General features: G+C 37.0%; 1 protein-coding gene across 3 annotated transcripts; it reads right to left on the minus strand.

Moving 5' to 3' along the window:
- Window positions 1–324: 324 nt before the first annotated feature.
- Window positions 325–16165, minus strand: LOC109080772 (NGFI-A-binding protein 2-like). 3 transcript variants are annotated; one of them, XM_042733605.1, is made up of 8 exons: window positions 15536–16165; window positions 9793–10710; window positions 8060–8193; window positions 6468–6531; window positions 6012–6120; window positions 5491–5676; window positions 2683–2795; window positions 325–459 (listed from the first exon to the last, which is right to left on the minus strand). In XM_042733605.1, the coding sequence occupies exons 2-7, from the start codon at window positions 10696–10698 to the stop codon at window positions 2689–2691; spliced, it is 1506 nt and encodes a 501-aa protein (XP_042589539.1). In that variant the 5' UTR covers window positions 10699–10710; window positions 15536–16165; the 3' UTR covers window positions 325–459; window positions 2683–2688. The 3 variants fall into 3 exon arrangements, with proteins under 3 accessions (XP_042589539.1, XP_042589540.1, XP_042589541.1); XM_042733606.1 differs by lacking the exon at window positions 5491–5676; XM_042733607.1 differs by lacking the exons at window positions 6468–6531; window positions 8060–8193.
- Window positions 16166–20839: the final 4674 nt, after the last annotated feature.

Here is a 20839-nt window from a genome sequence, read left to right on the forward strand (position 1 = left end):
AGGATTAGACAAACTGCATCTTAACCTGGACATGCCAGATCAGAAACAGGATAACCACGATAAAGCAGAAAACAGTGCCTTGGATGAACTGATGAAAGTTGAGCAACTTTATTATGCTAACCAGACTTCACAAAGACTGCGGGTTCGTATCCCACCTGTGTTTAGTTAGCATTGATTCACTTCAGTTTCTTTCCTTTAAGATCCCAACTTGTGTCTAGTTCTGCTTCTGATCACACCTCCTGCACATCTTACACAATATAAGCATCTGACATGTTTCTCTGTCCCTCAGAGGCCCTGGTCATCCTCGTTTCTGGACAGCGAGTTGGTCAGTCAAGCCGGAGGGCTGTTCATGTCTGGAGTCACGCTGCAGTCGCAGGTGTGTGAGTTCTGTCACGCTGTGTTTCCTGGATACACAAGCACCCGCGGAGAGTTTCTGCGTCACCTCACTACACACCTGACCTGAAGGAAAGCAATGCTGGGAATCAAATTCATCAAAAAATGAAGATGGGATGATAAGTGAACACACTGGTAATGTCAGATTTTGAAACTATTGGAGGTTCGGTCAGTGATGATCTAGATTTATTTTTTATTAAATTACACAAAGTTGTACTGCAAGTATTTAATATGATAAAGTGAGAAGAACAACAAAAAATGTTATGCATGCACATATCATGTTATGATTCATCCCCTAGTTTGATTTTGATCTTGTAATTATTTGGTTTCATCACAAAAAGTGTCTTGTTTTGTACCAGAAGAAATGGTATATATCATTATTTTTAGAATGATTTACTGTTTTTACCCAAATGCTGAATTTTCACTACCATAAAACAGAAGATATGAGTATAGTGCTGTCTAGCAATTAAATAGTAAATACACTAGAAAATGTTACAATGTAGAGAATCAATGGATCATACCAACTGGTAGCGCGAATGCTGTAAAACCTCATTAGTTTATTAGTGGTTATGTTTAAATGAAAATCAGTGCTATGATAATAGACAGCAAGGCATCGGCGGATTAAGACATTTTTATATGATGGGCAAATCTCTTTAGTCTTGTTTACATCCTACTTAATTTTACTTTTTAGTGTTCACAAAAAAACAAAAAACAACTGCGGTTTGTTGCCTTGAAAAAGGCAACCTTCAAGGCCCGCCAGTACACAAGGACATGCTCTTACACAACACAACCTAGCCTAAAGGGATAGTTCACTCAAAAAAATGTCGTTCAAACCTGTATGATTTCCTGATTTTTTTTTTTTGTCACAATGGTCCGGAACAACTCCGTTGACTTTCATTTCACATGGACAAAAATGCTGCAAAGTATCTTTCAAAATGTCCTCTATTGTGTTTCACAGAATAAAGAATAAAGTCCCACAGTTTTTGAATGACATGATCTTTGGTTCATTTTTGTTTATCCCTTTAATTTTACGCCTTCACCAGTATATTACTCAAGTGAAATCAATTTATTGATGAGTGATTAATTGATTGAGTGAATTTGCCCCCAGTGGCACCAAACAGGCAACTGAAACAATAACTAAATTTTTCAGACGTTTTTTTTTTTTTTTTTACTTTTCCCCAAACACTTCCCCATCTGTGAGACTGATGATAATGATGATGATGGCGGGGTAGGGCAAGTGAATCACAGGCATCATCTGTCTTGGTTTGTTAAGATGAGACTAAAGTGAGTGTGGCTGGTGGAAACGTGTCAGAAATGAGACAGAAACATCAAAATTGTCCATCCATTTGCATGTACAATACTGTAAGTACGTTAAACAAAAGCAGTGGATGAATAAAAGTTGTTATACACAAAGTTTCTATTTTTACACTGTTAGCAAAATAAAAGCAACAATCTAGAGAAATAAACATGAGAAACATTACAATATAATTTATTGAGAAATTTAAAAATAAATAATCGGTCTTTAAAGAGGCCATAGATATATTTCTAACGTTCTAACATTTTCTAACTTCTCATTAGCCATTCAACCTTTAAACAGTGAGAGTATGATTTTTTTGAATCCCCATGATTCATTTGAATCATTTACATTTTTGTAACCTATGAAAACTCCTATGTGCATTTAGAGTTGATATATTCATATTTACTGCATCAGTATGTTACTAGTGTAAGGGTTCTTAATATATTCAATTTTAGGATTTTACGTTAATATAATCCAAAACTTGTAAACGTAAACGTGTTTTGCTCACTGTACATCATTAAGTGTTTGAGCAGTTTGCTTATTCTAGCATTGTGATTGGTTGGATTAAATAAACATGTTCCTCCCAAACTTTTGTTAGAACTCCATTAAAACAAGAAACAGTAAATGGAATGAGACCTAAATCCCAGCATCTCGCAGCTCTGCTTAGAACAAGAAGAATGTCATCTGTCCTATTAAATTAAGGTTTAGGAATGCAATTTCATTCTAGAATTTGCTTGACACAAAATTAGCACCATAGAAGCTTTTTACTGACATTATAACCTGACAGAGAATATGGAATGTATTTGTAACACTTGTTGCTTGCACTAAGCTGTATGTGCTTCACATTTCATTTGCAAAGACACAAGAACTTTCCGCTAAATGTCATTAAATGTTCTCACAGAACATGATAAGGTGCATACAAGTTTTATAGAACAGGACTATTCAGCATAGCGAACCGAACACCACGGCTGCATTTAGACATGATATCCAACCTGAGTTCAACATGGAGACTTGCAGATTGTCAGTTTTGGGTCATCTTTGGTGTTTGCTGGACTGCGGCTTCTGTTTCTCAATCCTCTCCTCTCTGACACTTTCTCCTCCATCTCTATGAGAATATAAACAAAGTTTTGGGATTTTAAATTTGAGAATGATAAAGAGTGTCAGGAAAGCAATATGGTACTTTACAGTATCAAATGTCTATTTCTAACTTAAAAAATATTTTCATTTGGAGAAATGTAGCATTCCATCGCTTGTTCAGCAATGGATCCTCTGCAGTGAATGGGTGCCATCAGAATGAGAGTCCAAACAGCTCATAAAAACATCACAATAATTCAGTAATCCACACCACTCCAGTAATTAACGTCTTGTGAACTGAAAAGCTGCATGGGTCACACTTTATATTAGGTGGCCTTAACTACTATGTACTTGCATTAAAAAATAAGTACAATGTACTTATTGTGTTCATATTGTATTGCAAAAAACTTTTGCTGCAATTGAGGTGGGATACGGGTAAGGTTAGGGACGGGTTTGGTGGTATGGGTAGGTTTAAGGGTGGGTTAAAGTGTAAGGGATGAGTCAACAATGTAATTATAAATTAATTACAGATGTAATTACATATAGGTATTTTAAAAAATATAAGTACAATGTAAAAACATGCACAGTATGTACACAAAAAGTGCATTGTACCAAATGATTAATTTGAATGTAAGTACATAGTAGTTAAGGCCACCTAATATAAAGTGGGACCGCTGCATGTTTGTAAGAAACAAATTCACCATTAAGAAATTTTTAATTAAAACCATCGATTCCAGCTAAACTAAATAGCACCGTTTACAAGTGAAAACAGTCCAAAATAGTCCTAAACAAATAAGTTGGTGGATTTTGATGTGAAAAAAAGGGCATGGACAAGTTATGGCCTGATACTTATGGATTAGGGACTGATATTTTAACCAGAAACGATGGTTTAAAGTTAAAACATCCTAACTGTGGATTTGTTTGAACTTTTCACTTCACAACCTGTTAATGATGGACTGGAGTGTTGTGGATTATTGTGATGTTTCTATCAGCTGTTTGGACTCTCATTCTGACGGCACCCATTCACTGCAGAGGATCCATTGCTGAGCATGAAGAATCTTCCTATGAAGAAACAAACTCATCTACATCTTGGATGGCCTGACGGTGAACTATTCCTCTAAATATGTTCTGCTCATTAACGCACAGAGTTATCAAGAGACTCCGAGAATCAGCATTTGCATCATTGGGTTTCCCACTGCATTTCTACTTGTGCTATTGTTGATGTGAACATCACAGTTCCCACACTTCGGCAGACATTAATAATACATTACAGAAATGCAATAAAACATTATGTTAAAACTTGTATTATTTGAAGGCAGAACAATGCTGAGGAATGACTGACAGCGCAATGAAATGAGGAACTTGTGTTTTCGCTCGAAAGAGACTACACAAAAAAACACAAAGAAAGACTGATTAAAGCTCATTTTTGGCCATTCCACTGAACTGAAGCACTAGTGTTTGCTCATTAAGATAGAGAGAGTGGCTGCATCCTTTCACTGCCCACATGGTTTATTTTTACTCTGTCTCTCTGAGTCAAAGCGACGCCCTTCTCACTCCCTCCTACTCATTCACCCCCTCTTTCTCTCCATCCATCCATCCGCCCTCCTCTAACACATTTTCATAAGCTTTGACGTCAGACTGGGAAGGGGGGCTCCAATTTATCACCCACACAGCACTTCCTGTGGCCCCCACCACCCATTCGCATTTTCTCTTCTCATTTCTCTTTTATTCTGCGGTCCCCAATGACGACAGATATGTGCCTCTGAAAGACCTTCTCGAATCTGATGATCTCTCATTCATTCCATCCTTAAAGCTAGATTAGCTAACCAGATAAGTCAAATTAATCAGTTTGTCACTGTTCTTATATATTCCTCACTTCAATGTGTTCTAGTCTCTTCCCTATCATCACTATCAACCCTGCAGCCTTTAAAGGAAATTTCTAAAAATGAAAATTCTATCATGATTTCTTCACCCTCAAGTTGTTTCAAATGTTTGTTTGTTTTTTTTCTAGTGCAGTGAAAGTCAATAGGGTCCATTGTTTTTGGAACCCAAATATCTTCTTTTGTTACATAGAAGAAAGACAGTCACACAGGAACAACATTAAGCAGCAAAAATAAACACTTATAAATTGTACAGGAAAAAGGGTTACACTTTATTTTAAGGTGTCCTTGTTACACTTTAATTATGCATTTAAGTACTGAGTAATAGTAATTACCTACATGTACTTAATATATGGTTAGGATTAGGGTTTGGTTTGTCCTCATTTGTAAGTCACTTTGGATAAAAGCATCTGCTAAATGACTAAGTGTTAATGTTTAGAGTTACTTGCATGTTATTATGCATAATTTATTGTTATTATAATGAAACATGTAACAAGGACACCTTAAAATAAAGTTACCGAAAAAAGTTGCAGTTTATTTAAAGGTGACAATGCTACAGTGTAATTACACAAATAAGTGCAGAGTAATATTACTAAACTCTTAGGGTTAGGGTTTAGTTTAGGGTTAGTTACATGTATAACCATACCATAGTAAGTACATGTAACGTGTAATTAAGCCACCTTAAAATAAAGTTTTACAGAAAAATGTCCTCCTGCTGATTAACAAAATCACCTCTTTTTACTGACCCTAAGTTTACAAAGGGGAAATAAATCCAAATTCTGTCTTGTTCCCTATTTGTGGTAGGTGCATGAGAAGTGTGTGTGTTATAAAACATCTAGTATTCACCTGAAATCTGTCTCTTTTCTGACCCTAGGCTGACTTTGCTTGCGTGGTCATGTGACACCATTCTAGCCAATCTGAGGCCCTCATCCATGAGAGTTTGTTGCATGAGCTGGCGACTCCAGGTGATGAGGCCAGTGGTGTCGGTGAGGGGGTGAGGGGATGAGGAGGGGTGCAACTGAGGGCTGATATCTATCAAGACACACAGAATTAGACAAACATGCCTCTCAATCAAATGTTACGGTTTCTTTCAGCAATGATGTTTTTCCCTGACATGAGTATGAATGGACACAAATTTGCTTTGTTATCTTCTATGCTTGATCTTCACATCATCTCACTTTGATCACTTTTCGCGTGTGAACTGATCCTTCATGATGATGACCATTATGACATTTGCAATAAAATGCAACATAGAATGTGGGACAATGATGGTTTGAGGTTACATGCCCAAGATTTACTGACATACACTGGACATTCATAAATATATCAATGTTTAAAACAAACGCAATGAAAGGAAGGAATCTTACCTTGTGTTAAGCTATCTAGACTTTCTCCAGAGAGGCTGTTGTCATCCGCTGTAGATCTGTTGTCACTGTTGGCTACTGGATCCTTAGACAGTCTGTCAGAATCTGTGACCTGAAAAAAGCAGTACTTCATTTCTAATGAAAGCGTTACTCATTTTGATACAAGTAGTTGGTTTGTTACACTATAATTATAGATATGAGTGCAATAGTACTACAAAAGGAGTTCACAACTTGACATCCAATGTAAGCTCCAGTGTAACTCTCAATCCATCGATTTACATCTTTATTTTAATCCTATAAGGGAACCTGTTCATTTTCTTGTCATTTTTGTAGCTATATAATCAAGTCACAATTAATAAAGTGTAAGCATCTGCCCAAACTTCACCTGGGCATGTTCCTCAAAGTCCTGTTTACCATTTATACAGATGTATATATAGATACATATCTTGATGTACTTACATCAAGCTTGATTCTCTTCTGAGCAGAACAGTCAACAGAGGCAGTACAATCATCTGAGTATGTCCTGAGATGATAATACAACAAACCCATCTCAAATTCTGATCAAATAAGTTTAATTGTAAAAAATTCACAGTATTGAAGGGCAAATATAGAAAACGACATACAAGAGGCGGCAGGGCTAGCTTTCACACAGGTATTTGTGAAAATGCCTATATCTCAGTAACTTCAAGGATTTAAGCGAAATGTCCAATTGCCCAAATGTGTTTCTCCATGAGTTGAAAGATTATTAGAAGGATTTATTTGACATATTTTCTTATAAATGCAGCACATCCGTTACCAGGCATAAAGGTCTGGTCTCACAAACAAGAACCTTGGTCCAGAAGAACCACGCTGCACTACTACCTCCGAAAAATTATTCTCTACACAAGCACCTTGGACCAGTTTTCTTTTCTTTTTTGTCTTGAATTCATTGAAGATTCTGCTCAGCTAAAAGTCAAACACACTGGTTTTGAATGTACTACATAATCAATTATTTTTATAAATTCTGTCGTCCAAACTAAAATTCCACTATCATCATATTTTAACTTGAGCTGTTAAATAAACCAAAGAACTGTATGGTAGATGTCTGATCTTCAAATTTGGGGTCTCTTTCTCGAACAGTCTCACACCACCAATAGTTCAAATTTCCACTTATATTTTGAGTTATATCCTTTTAACTGTATGAACAACAAACATAACTGATAGTTTTGTAATAGTCTCTCTACATGGACATACAGACATGGTGCTGATGACACATACCAGGTTTAATCAGGATTCACCAGTGCATTGTGGTAAACTGAGCAGTCTCATGCATGTCTTTGTTTGACACACCCATTTTGGAACCATGCACTCTTTCATTGCCAGTAGGTGGTGCTCAGGTACTCTCAGGTCTTGGTTGTGATAAACCAAATTTCATTGTCTTTTATATGGTGTGCTTTCTCTTGAATGACTATTTTGTCTGATGACTTATTACTTAAGAAGGGGTTGGCTCATGAAAAACCTTTGAAAATGATAGTCAAGTTTGGTTAAAAAAAAGTATTTTTTTGAAAGTTTTTCAGAAAAGTTGGGCAGAAAATAAAAACAGATTTGCGTAGAGCCTAGGTTATCAGGAGAAAAAAACTAAAAATCTGTGGATTTACTATTTATGTGATTTATTCCACAAATATTGATTTCAAACTCTTGCCAAGTTAAAACAATAATATTGCGATGTTTAAAAATGAATATGAACTTGTTTTCTCTGCATTATTCAAGTATCGTTGATATTTTGACTCAAAGTCATTTTCGACAATGATTGCTATAAAAGTCGTGTTGATTAGTTTTATTTGAAACAGTAGTTTGTTGAATAAAACATTTTTTTTTTAAATTTACTTAAGCATACCAGTAAACAGTAAATCCAGATTTTTTTTGTCTCTTAATTTTTTCCACTGCTGCATGTACTGTGTATATGTGTATATTTTAATTATGCCTGTAAATATCTAACAATACATGTAACCACCTCATTTGGATGCATAATCTGAAACAATTTCAAAATCAAGATGAAAGTAGTTCCTGACCTGTTATGTTTAAATGTCGACGTGTAGGCACATTCTCTCGCCACCTGTCGTGCTAAAGAGAACAGTTCAACTCTACGTAACAACAGAGCATTGTCACGAATGCAGAATTGAGCTGCAGCCTCATTGATGAGCATCTGAAAGTGGAAATATTCCAAATTAAACTGGATCATCTGAGCTCTATGAAAGTCAAGGCAACTATAAAATGCATTAAATAACTCCTGTAATGTTTACAGTAGCCTAAATATTTATAACTGGTATTTTAAAATTACAGTAGGTTATCAAATATTACTGTGAAATCTAGGAGTTGCAGTTCGTTCTGTAAAGTTCATCATAAAAGGTCTTGTCATAACATATGCAAAGACTTGTGGGATAATGAAATAAATCCTCTGAAAATGAACTGGAGGAATTTGCTGGATTCGTTTAATCCAGTGCTGTTTTTTAAAGGTTTAAATCTAAAGTTAATCAAAAGATTGTAGAATCAAATCTTGCTTCCCTGTGCAAAAGTTATCGCCACAATGCTAAGATGTTGTGGGTGGTTGCCATGCAAAGCATTTTTGTGACACACTTTTCTGTGTGTTATGCAGTTGCTAGAGTGTTATGAGCAGTGTTGGGGGTAATGCATTACAAGTAACGCGAGTTACGTAATCAGATTACTTTTTTCAAGTAACTCGTAAAGTAACGCATTACTTTTTAATGTACAAGAAAATATCTGAGTTACTTTTTCAAAAAAGTAACGCCAGTTACTTTGTATTCCCATTTTTTGACTGACAAGCCTCCTGTTCCCATATTGGGAGAAATCGGAAGTATGGAGGCGTTGTGTGCGCTGTGTGAACATGATGTTACTGTAGTTCTAGACTAAATGTGAATGTGCATTAATTCATCCCACTCACAAAACAACAAAAAACAAAACAGATTTAGTATTCATCAAAATTAATCAAAACAGTGAAATGCAAACTCAGAATATGACGCAAACCTGCAATAACTAAATATATTAAATAACACAAATGTATCTATTCCCATTTTATTAACAGTGTCTTTGCTGCTGACCTTTAATGATCCAGTTCAACCATACTAATAATCAAAAATGACTTTAGATAAACTAACAATTGTGCTTCATTGTTTTTTTTTTATTGCTGAAGAGTGGTGAACCTTCTTCTCCTGTGTTCTAGTCTACAGACGTGAATTTACTTTTCCTTCAGCCTGAGGTTTATTCATTACACTTTTTGGTGTGAAAGGGCTTTTACATTTGCTATAAATAGAACTTCTTATATTAAAAACAATCAAGCCCTGCTCATATTTAAAAAAAAGTAACGTGAAAGTAACGCAAAAGTAATGTAACACATTACTTTCCATAAAAAGTAACTGAGTAACGTATTTAGTTACTTTTTTAGGGAGTAACGCAATATTGTAAGGCATTACTTTTAAAAGTAACTTTCCCCAACACTGGTTATGAGTCGTTGCTTTGGGATGGAAATTGTCCCATTTCATTGTCTACAATAAAAATGATAAATCTAATTGCTTGTTAAAGTAATAGCACACCTCTCCTTTGAGTTGTGTGTACTGTAATACACAATGTCTACAGCAGATTTGTTTAGTTTGGATTTAGCAAATTTCACTGTAGAGATACAGGATGATACTTTAGTTTGGTTGTGTGTTTATTACACCTAAACCTGAGTAAAAAAAAAAAATTATAACATCTGTGCAATTTGTTTAAAATGTTTTCTTTAACAAACCTCATGATGGGTGAGCTGTTTCCCTTCCCTCCTCTTGGAGTCAAAGCGGCCATAGATCAGGCTGTATTTGCGAATCTCCTCCTCTTTGCTCTTGTCTTGAGGTTCCAGGCTGAAAATGTGTCCCACCGTCTTGGCCATTTTCTTATTGAGTCTCAAAAGTGTCTTCACCTCGGTTTGATCTGCTTGCGGCATGGTTCTTAGAAGTCTATCAACGCTTTCCTCCACGGCTTTAATGGTCTCTGGGTCCAGCTGACCTCCGGGCCACGGAGAGGTCATAGTGGAGGAGGATGAAGAAGAAGTTGGTGTCGGAGGACCAAGAAGACGCGAGTGGCAAGCGAAAGGCAGAGGGGTAATGGGCTGTTCTTCGTCTAAATCAGCAGCTCCATACATTTCAGGACTGAGCCAGTGGGGATCCATGGGGGACAGTTTTTCTCTATACAGATGGTCTGGAGGTACAGGAGAGGCCTGTGAGCAGGGGCTCTTTGGACTGTTATCCCTGAGTGGCGTAAGGCAAGATCCTACTTCCTCTCTTTCACACGGAGAGCCTGGCTGACCATTGCTTAAAGATTTTCTGCCACCAATAAACCCTGAGCCAGCAGCGCTGGTGCTGTCGATCCTAAGGAGAGGGATTCCACAAGGGGCCACATTGCTGGCCAGAGGTTGGTTGAACAGCGTTGGGTTTGCCGCCCAGTCGCGCAGAGCCTTCTGCAAACGCCGCACATGCAGGGGTTTTGTGGCCATGCCAACCAGCGCCATGATCTCGAGAAATTCCTCTTCGCCAGCCTCGCACAGCTGTTGGACATCATCACCTCCCTGCTGGATGAAGGTGTCATAGTACATCAGTAGGTTGGCCCTTTGTAAAACTCGGTAGAGCTGCAGCTCGCCCAGCGTCCGTGGAAGTGACATCCTGATGCTCGGCTACAATGGAATTTCCACAAAGCTTGTCATTAGTATCATTTAAAGACATATACAACTTACGATATAATATGATTTTTTGGTCCAGGGTCACACACACACACACACACACACACACACACATATATATATATACACACACACACATATATTATATATATGTATGTATGTATATTTTATATATATATATATATATATACATACACAGTATAGTCAACATTTGAAGTGGATCAAAACCTTTCATCAAAGTTAAAACCAAAATGTGCTCTTTGATAAACTTTTTTGATCCACTTCAAATGTTGACTATACAATATATACAGTGGGTACGGAAAGTGTTCAGACCCCTTTAAATTTTTCACTCTTTGTTATATTGCAGCCATTTGCTAAAATCATTTAAGTTCATTTTTGTCCTCATTAATGTACACACAGCACCCCATATTGACAGAAAAACACAGAATTGTTGACATTTTTGCACATTTATTAAAAAAGAAAAACTGAAATATCACATGGTCCTAAGTAATCAGACCCTTTGCTGTGACACTCATATATTTAACTCAGGTGCTGTCCATTTCTTCTGACCATCCTTGAGATGGTTAGTTAACTGACATTTGAGTCCAGCTGTGTTTGATTATACTGATTGGACTTGATTAGGAAAGCCACACACCTGTCTATATAAGACCTTACAGCTCACAGTGCATGTCAGAGCAAATGAGAATCATGAGGTCAAAGGAACTGCCTGAAGAGCTCAGAGACAGAATTGTGGCAAGGCACAGATCTGGCCAAGGTTACAAATACAATTTCTGCTGCACTTAAGGTTCCTAAGAGCAGAGTGGCCTCCATAATCCTTAAATGGAAGATGTTTGGGACGACCAGAACCCTTCCTAGAGCTGGCTGTCCGGCCAAACTGAGCTATCGGGGGAGAAGAGCCTTGGTGAGAGAGGTAAAGAAGAACCCAAAGATCACTGTGACTGAGCTCCAGAGATGCAGTCCGGAGATGGGAGAAAGTTGTAGAAAGTCAACCATCACTGCAGCCCTCCACCAGTCGGGGCTTTATGGCAGAGTGACCAGACGGAAACCTCTCCTCAGTGCAAGACGCATGAAAGCCCGCATGGAGTTTGCTAAAAAACAGAGAAATAAGATTCTCTGGTCTGATGAGACCAAGATAGAACTTTTTGGCCTTAATTCTAAGCGGTATGTGTGTGGAGAAAACCAGGCACTGCTCATCACCTGTCCAATACAGTCCCAACAGTGAAGCATGGTGGTGGCAGCATCATGCTGTGGGGGTGTTTTCAGCTGCAGGGACAGGATGACTGGTTGCAATCAAGGGAAAGTTGAATGTGGCCAAGTACAGGGATATCCTGGATGAAAACCTTCTCCAGAGTGCTCAGGACCTCAGACTGGGCTGAAGGTTCACCTTCCAACAAGACAGTGACCCTAAGCACACAGCTAAAATAACGAAGGAGTGGCTTCACAACAACTCCGTGACTGTTCTTGAATGGTCCAGCCAGAGCCCTCTCCAAGTGAGCATCTCTGGAGAGACCTGAAAATGGCTGTCCCCCAACGTTTACCATCCAACCTGACAGAACTGGAGAGGATCTGCAAGGAGGAATGGCAGAGGATCCCCAAATCCAGGTGTGAAAAACTTGTTGCATCTTTCCCAAAAAGACTCATGGCTGTATTAGATCAAAAGGGTGCTTCTACTAAATACTGAGCAAAGGGTCTGAATACTTAGGACCATGTAATATTTCAGTTTTCCTTTTTTAATAAATGTGCAAAAATGTCAACAATTCTGTGTTTTTCTGTCAATATGTGGTGATGTGTGTACATTAATGAGGAAAAAAAAATGAACTTAAATGATTTTAGCAAATGGCTGGAATATAACAAAGAGTGAAAAATTTAAGGGGGTCTGAATAGTTTACGTACCCACTGTGTGTGTGTGTATATATATATATATATATATATATATATATTAGTATATATATATATATATATATATATATATATGTGTATATATATATATATAGTAATATGCAATGCTAAGAACTTTATTTTTGAAAACTTTAAAGGTGAATTTTATTTTTATTTTTTTTGCACCCTCAGATTGCAGATTTTCAAATAGTTTTATCTCGGCCAAATATTGTCCTATCATTACAAACCATACATCAATGGAAAGTATACATCAATTTTCAATTAAAAAAAACTGACCCTTATGACTGGTTTTTGGTCCAGGCTCACACACACACACACACACACACACACACACACATATGTATATATATACAGTATAATGTGAATGTATGTATTTATGTATACAAGGCATATGAAGCTCTAAATGAGTAGACATGAAAACATGATAACTTACAATGTGATCATAATGAATAAATGTCAAACAGCTGACACATTTTGTGCTCTATTTTAGTTAATGACTGAATAATATTCATGAACACAGTTTTGAAGATGATTGTGCCATTTACTTCACTGCTGCAGTAGAAAGCGTTTATATGAATAATAAATGACAGTAGTTTCTGAACAGACTTTAAAATAAATGCTCCATGAATAAGCTTAATTTAAAATGTCTGTTTCGTGGCAAACGGTGCTGATGTAATATGTTGTGGGTGTTGTTTTCTAATAAAGAGTATGCATTTATCCATAAAAAATAAGTAAAAAGTAAGCAATAGTAAAAGTGATAGTAAAAGCGAGGTAATAAATCTCTATCCCAAAAAAGTTTCACAACTTTTTTTTAACTATGAATGTATAACCATACAGCCCTATATCTTAATGCTTCTTTTTCTTTTGCGGTTTTATGAACTTTAAATCTGTAAAATAAACCAAACACCCTTATTTTAAAACCTATTTTTACTCTTGTGAAAGGTTTTTAAATGAGTAATAAATGAACTATTAGTATGGTATAATGTACAGTGATGCCCAACACAAAAATAACCCCTGAATGGGTTAATTTTTCTATAATGACCATATTGCCACACATTACATGGCCACTTTCCAAATAAATAAATGGACAAGAAATATTGACTTCAAGTCATCCGCTTTTTATATCTACTTGATGTAAGAAGAAAGACTGGAAATGTTGACTCCACTATTTCTTGTTGGGTTGCTAAAAGGGAGCTTCAGAGGGGTTGCAAATAACATGAGACAGGATATACAAAGTCGTTAATGTGTGCACAGCAGAAGCATAACTATAGTGAGAAAACTTCTGGGTCTGAATTGTTCTAAATAGACACTAACATTTTTAGTTAATCTGAGGGTCTACAACCACCAAAAATTCACCATTTACAAAGCAACTATACAAAACACTATATCAACACTGTACACTTCCAAAGATTAAGTCTCTCTTTGTTTACATCCAGTGGAACACAAAAACATGTTCTGAAAAGAAAGAAGTGTAACTTCAAAAACGTGTCTTGAGACCCTGCCTTCTTTTCCATTCATCAGTGCTGTGTCTCTGCAGTTAGATACTATTGTGCAGTGTCTTATGTTTTTAAAAGCAAAAACACCTTTCAGAGAACAGTTCTTGAAAGAAAGATGTGTGTGTGTGTGTGTGTGTGTGTGTGTGTGTGTGTGTGTGTGTGTGTGTGTGTGTGTGTGTGTGTGTGTGTGTTGAAAGTACTGTTTGTGCTTAAGATTCTATGGATGTTAAAGGTTCTTCATGGAACCATTGATGTCAGTAAAGAACTTTTGTTTTTTAAGGTTCTTCTTTGGCACTGCTGCAAAAAACACCTTTTGGAACCTCTTTTTTAAAGACTTTATCTAAGAGCCAAGTTGAGGTGCAGTCATATTTCTTCCTTCTGCAGTGTAATATGAAGCCGCTTAATCTGCAATAATGGTTGTTTACTCAACCTCACATTTCATCCGCTTTTTATATCGCTCTCTCTCTCTCCTACAATATGATAGCGGGAGACAGATTTGGCATGTTAAAGTTCCATCATTGCATCCTCCTTTAACTACACGAATAGAGTAATCTAAAAATCTAAAAAATTCAAGTAGTCCCAGAGAAAAAGAGAAAGATATCTGTTTTAATAAAGCTTTATCAAATTAATAACAGCTTAATGTTTTACCACAAATCCTGTCATAAGGGCAATTTTCATAAGGGTTTTCAAGAATTGTATCAACATCAACATTTATTCAACAATGAATAAATAAGCTTTCCGTTGATGTTGCCTATGGTTTGTTAGGATAGGACCATATTTGGCAGAGATACAACTATTTGAAAATCTGGAATCTGAGGTGCAGAAGAATTACAATATTGAGAAAATCACATTCAAAGTTGTCCTAATTAAGTTCTTAGCAATGCATATTTACTAATCAAAAATTAAGTTTTGATATACTGTATTAACAGTAGGAAATTTAGTAAATATCTTCATGGAAAAAATTTTTTACTCACTGTAGCTAATATCCTATTTAGGCATAAAAAATAGATCATTTTGACCCATACAATGTACTATTGGCTATTGCTACAAATATTGGCTACCCCTGCTACTTATGACTGGTTTTGTGCCCCAGGGTTACATATTAGGCTACAAAAAACCTCTTAGCACTAAGTTGCATGTTTTGTGCATGCCATGTATAAGCTACAGCAAAATCACACAGTAGCTGCAGAATGTTTTATTTTTAAAATACACACGTATCTTCAGCTTGCATATTTGTAAATTTCACAAATAATGAGCTAGTTTATCTACGAAATTCGCTTCATATGGTAATGAGTTGTTGTTGTTGTTGTTAAATATAGCTCGCAGTAGTAGGTTTCCTATCGTTTATAATGAAGATAGTAGCTAATTGCTCAGTGACTCGTCAGTAGTTGTGTACTACTCACCTCGAGAGGTTTCAAGACAGAATCCAGGACAGGATCCAGCAGAACGCTTCAGCTTCCAGGAACCAAACGACCGACTCTCTCTGTTTCTAAAACTCAACTCAGTATCAGTCAAACTTTTACTTCTATTAAAAGACGTGTAGCCTATCTGTACGCCTCTGATGAGTAATTTGTTTTTGTTTTCTGTGCTTGTTAGACCTTATTCTACAGATGTGAGATTGGACTAAAATGTTCTTGAAACTCTGGTGTTGTCTCGGCTATGCTCTGCTGTGCTGGCAGTAGCGGAGAGTTAATGACGCTCCTTTCGCTGCCTGTGTGGGCGCGAGAAACGCGTGGGCGGACTGCGGCACGCCATCTGACCGAATAAGAGCCTTCCTCTCCGGTCTGAGCGCCTCTCGCGTCAGGGTTTGGATGGTCGGGGAATTCTGTCCGTTTCATTGTTTAAGCTCAGATCTGTACAATGTGAAAGCCAGCCGTTTACGCTAAACAGCACGACGGAGCCCCACTATAATGAGTATCAGATTTAATGCATGAACAAACATGAGTGCAGTGGTGTGGAAGAGCGCCGGAGATCACCGAGTCTGTGGGCGGTGATCGAGCTCAGTGACGCGGCTTGAGCAGCGGGATTCCCCGGCACCTCACCCCAGACTCTGACTGGTTGTTGCTGCGCTCATTTAAAGCACAGCGTGGATTGTGTGTGTGTGTTTAAAGACTGACTTACAGTCTTTTTTTATACACCTTTCTTTTTTTATCTATTTCATGTGTTTTTTATGTAGTCATTTTAAAATAGAACTTTACAGAATAGCATATTCATAGAATACGAATAGAATGGTTTTTATTTTTGCGTTGTATTTTTGCGTTGTTTTGTATATTTAGGACACTTAAACTGTTAGCTATGCCTTAATGTCACCATAAATTGTCAGTTAAACATGTGGCATAGCCTATGATTCAGGTCAGTTGTTTTATTTTTGAATTGTATAATATATTAGTAATTGCGCATATTTTTTCATACAGTATTTATAATAGGCCTAAATACAGTGCACAGCATAAATGAGTCACACCCCCTCTGAATAAACATAAAAGGTGTATTTTCTTTATTATCACTAATATAATTCATGGAAAGATGGCAAAATTGAAATGTATTAAACATATACTTAATAAAAACAAAGAAATATATGTTTATATTTTCTGTAAAATAAGTAAATTAGCCAATTTTGTTTGAATGAAAGATTGCAGAAATGAGTACACCCTAGATTTAATTCAGCAAATGTATAATATTTTAGTACTAAGTATGTCCTCCAGAACTTTAAATATACTGCTCTGACCCTTCTTGGCACTGAGTGTACAAGTTCATGACAAATTGCCACATCTGTCCTGTTTAAATCCTAAAGGATGACCTCCTCAAATGCCCTGGTCTTTAATGGGGAGTTTAGCTCAGCTCGTTGATTGGATGCTTTTGGATCCGAAATGATTGACTTGACTAAAGTATGGATTTTCAGAAGTCTATATTTTGTAAATATGGGCCTTGGAAGAGGTTAAATGAGTTTACTGTGCTTTGGTAGTTCTAGTGGTAACAACAAGCATGCATGTCACTTCTGCAGGCTGCGTCATACTCTGTGAGATAAAGTGTCACTCTTTTCATAGCTTTTGCTGGCTCTGAGACACTTGCATGTTATTTCTCCTGCTCTTTTTTTCTAGCAAAAATTCACTCATCACTAAAAGAAAACAAAGGCCTGATAATTTCAGGAGCCTTGTCACAAGTCCATTGTTTTTGAATGTCGGTGCTACTTCTGCTATATTTTCACACTTAAAACAATAATTTGATATTCCTCTTGTCATCTTTTATGCTAAGAAATAAGTCTCCTGGCAGTTCTCTCCCAAGGGGATCTATTGTTGTGAGTATATTTCAGTGGGCTATATAACACGTTTGATTGTCAGGAAATTAATCGTCTTTAAATGTGTTGGTTTAACATAATTGCCTTAAACTTTTTTTTTTTTTAGTTTTATTTAGCAACTTTCAGGAGGGTGTACTCATTTTTGCAACACAACATTTGATCACTTTGATAAGAAAATCTTATTTTGCTGAATAATTTTGACATTCTTCTTTGGTAAGTGACCAAGCAGACTTGTTGGAACATTATATCTCCAAAGAACCCTAAAATGTCTTCTAAGTAAAGAGTAATTGCTGAATTTATTAAGTTTTAAAGGGGGTGTACTCATTTATGCTGTGCACTGTATATACTATTGATATATTAATAAATATATATTTTGTGCATATATATTTTATTGTGCATTTGGATTTAAATTGCACAAAGAAATATAAAACTATTGGCTACACTCAAATTCTTCAGTAAACACAGTTGGCCTTTAATACAGTTTTAAGATCACTTAGCAAAAGTCAAGTCAGTCACTGAAACAACAATGCCCCCTTGAGGAACAAAAATTACACCCGTATAATAATGATATAAACCACTGTTACAAAAAAAAACAAAAAACAAAAAAAATACTGATAAAGAACCCGGTTTACTATGAGTAACTATCTATCTATCTATCTATCTATCTATCTATCTATCTATCTATCTATCTATCTATCTATCTATCTATCTATCCTTTTAATATTCATATATATTCATTTACTTATTACTTTTCATTACACATTTTTTTAGTTTTCTTTTATTGTGTGGGACAAGGCTGTGAAGCAGTCATTTTACTTGGCTAAAACATCAGTTGATGAAGACTGAAGAAGTGAGCATCAAGAAACTTAATCAATAAACTTATGTAATCAGACTCATTTTACTTTGAATTTATCTATTGTTTCCTGTCTTTTAGGCTGAAAGAGGAGTTGACATTATATCAGAAAAAATAGCGTTGACCATTTTTGGGTATCAAAGTATGCTGACTGATTTTGACTATCAAACAAAACTTGGACATCAGGCAGAAACTCTGTTAATGAAGCACTTTGATAAATATTTAAAATACATATAATAGAAGCCTATTTTTTGGGCACAGTTGGGTACAGATTTTAGATAGCTATATGCATCAGCATATATTCATAAGCTCTGCAGTTAATTTAGAGAGCTAAATTATGAAAGGAAAATGTATGTTGGCAGATGTAGGAAAAAAATTAATGCTGTGATAAAATAATTGATCAATGTTGTAGTGATTGTTCTTAATCGTTTTAATTGTTAATTTAAACTGTGGGCTTTGTTGTTCTGCTAGCAACATGTGCACTGTAGCTTGCAGGTTTTTACATTAGCTTGAATAAAATGAGGAGCTAAAAATAAAATACTGATGTAAAATGGCTTTTTTTAAGGCGGTGTAAGTGGTGGGTTTAGGCTACATTGTGCATTATGTGTTTCAACTGTAACTTGGACTGGAACAAATGCACTTGAATTTATGACCACTTGTGGAAAATAAAAGCTAATGTGTAGACATTAATAGTCATAATGTATTTTTAGACGTTGAAAGAAATCACGTATGTGACGCATTACTGCACATCCGTTAAAAGAAGGCTAGGGAAAGGGTTTACTTAAACGGAAGGGATGTATAGGAGAGTCCTGGAGCAGGGTGCGTCTTTGGACTGTTATCCCTGAGTGGCGGTAAGGCAGAATCTCTACTTCCTCTCTTTCACACGGAGAGCCCTTTCTGACCATTGCGTCAAAGATTTTCTTTTCTTTCTGCCACCAATAAACCTAGCCAGCAGCGCTGGTGCTGGTCCGAATCCTAAGGAGAGGGGCTTCCACAAGGGGCCACATTGCTGGCCAGAGGTTGGTTTGAACAGCGTTGGGTTTGCGCCCAGTTCGCGCAGAGCCTTCTGCAAACGGCCGCACATGGCCAGGGGTTTGTGGCCATGGGTGATGATATTTCCAACCAGCGCCATATCCTCTGAGAAATTCCTCTTCGAACCAGCCTCGCACAGGCTGTGCGACAATCCATCACCTTCCCTGCTGGATGATAGGTGTCATTAGTACATCAGTAGGGTGGCCCTTTGTAAAAACTCGGTAGTAGTAGAGCTTGCAGCTCGCCCAAAGCAGTCGTTGGAAGTGACATCCTGATGTCTCGGCGTACAATGGAATTCCACAAAAGCTTTGTCATTAGTAGCATTTAAAGACATATACAACGTTACGATTATAATATGGATTTTTTGGTCCAGGGTCAACCCACCCACACACACACACACACACACCCACACATAATACTCTATATAACACACAACACATATTATATATGATGTATGTATGTATATTTTATCTATATATATATATATATACCATACACAGTTATAGTCAACATTTGAAGTGGACTCAATAACATTTCATCTAAAGTTAAAAACAAAATGTGCTCTTTGATAAACCTTTTTTGATCCATTCAAAGGTTGACTATACAATATATACAGTGGTTTACGGAACGTGTTTCAGACCCCTTTAATTTTTCAACTTCTTTGTTATATTGCAGCACATTTGCTAAAATCATTTTAACTTCATTTTTGTCCTCATTAATGTATCACACAGCACCCCATATTGACAGACAAAAACACAGAATTGGTTGACATTTTTTGCACATTTATTAAAAAAGAAAAAACTGGAAATATCACATGGTCCTAAGTATTCAGACCCTTTGCCTGTGACACTCATATATTTAAATCAGGTGCTTGTCCATTTCTTTCTGACCATCCTTGAGATGGTTCTAACACCTCTTCATTTGAGTCGTTGCTGGTGTTTTGATTATACTGATTGACTTGATTCGGAAGCCACACACCTGTCTATATAAGACCTTAACACGCTCACAGTGCATGTCAGAGCAAAGAGGAATCATGAGGTCAAAGGAACTGCCTGAAGAGTCAGAGACAGAATTGTGGGCAAGGCCACAGATCTGGCAAGGGTACCAAAATACAATTTCTGCTGCACTTGAATGGGTTCCTAAAGAGCAGAGTGGCCTCCATAATCCTTAAAGGAAGATTGTTTGGGACGACCGATAACCCGTCCTAGAGCTGGCTGTCCCCGGCCAAACGGAGCGATCGGGGAGACAGACCGTGGTGGAGAGAGGTAAAGAAGAACCCCAAAGATCAACGGGACTGAGCTCCAGAGATGCGTCTCCGGAGATGGCGAAAGTTGAGTTGGTAGAAAGTAAACCATCACTGCTAAGCCGGCGGTGCGCACCCTCCACCAGTCGTAGGCACTTTATGGCAGAGGAGACCAGAACGGAACACCTCTCCTCAGTGCACTCCGGACGTCTACTAAGATAGGAGCCCAGACATGGAGTTTGCTAACAAAACAAGACAGCAATAAAGATGTATCTGGTCTGATG

Source organism: Cyprinus carpio, chromosome B11, assembly GCF_018340385.1.
Source record: "Cyprinus carpio isolate SPL01 chromosome B11, ASM1834038v1, whole genome shotgun sequence".
NCBI classification, from domain to species: Eukaryota; Metazoa; Chordata; class Actinopteri; order Cypriniformes; family Cyprinidae; genus Cyprinus; species Cyprinus carpio.

Excerpts from the sequence above, each read along its gene's own strand:
- LOC109080772 (XM_042733605.1), bottom strand. The coding sequence starts at position 10,698 with ATGTCACTTCCACGGACGCTGGGCGAGCTGCAGCTCTACCGAGTTTTA. Across the intron at positions 6,532-8,059 it reads TCGACATTTAAACATAACAG|GACATACTCAGATGATTGTA; the intron begins GTCAGGAACTAC and ends TTATCATCTCAG. Across the intron at positions 6,121-6,467 it reads AGAAGAGAATCAAGCTTGAT|GTCACAGATTCTGACAGACT; the intron begins GTAAGTACATCA and ends TGCTTTTTTCAG.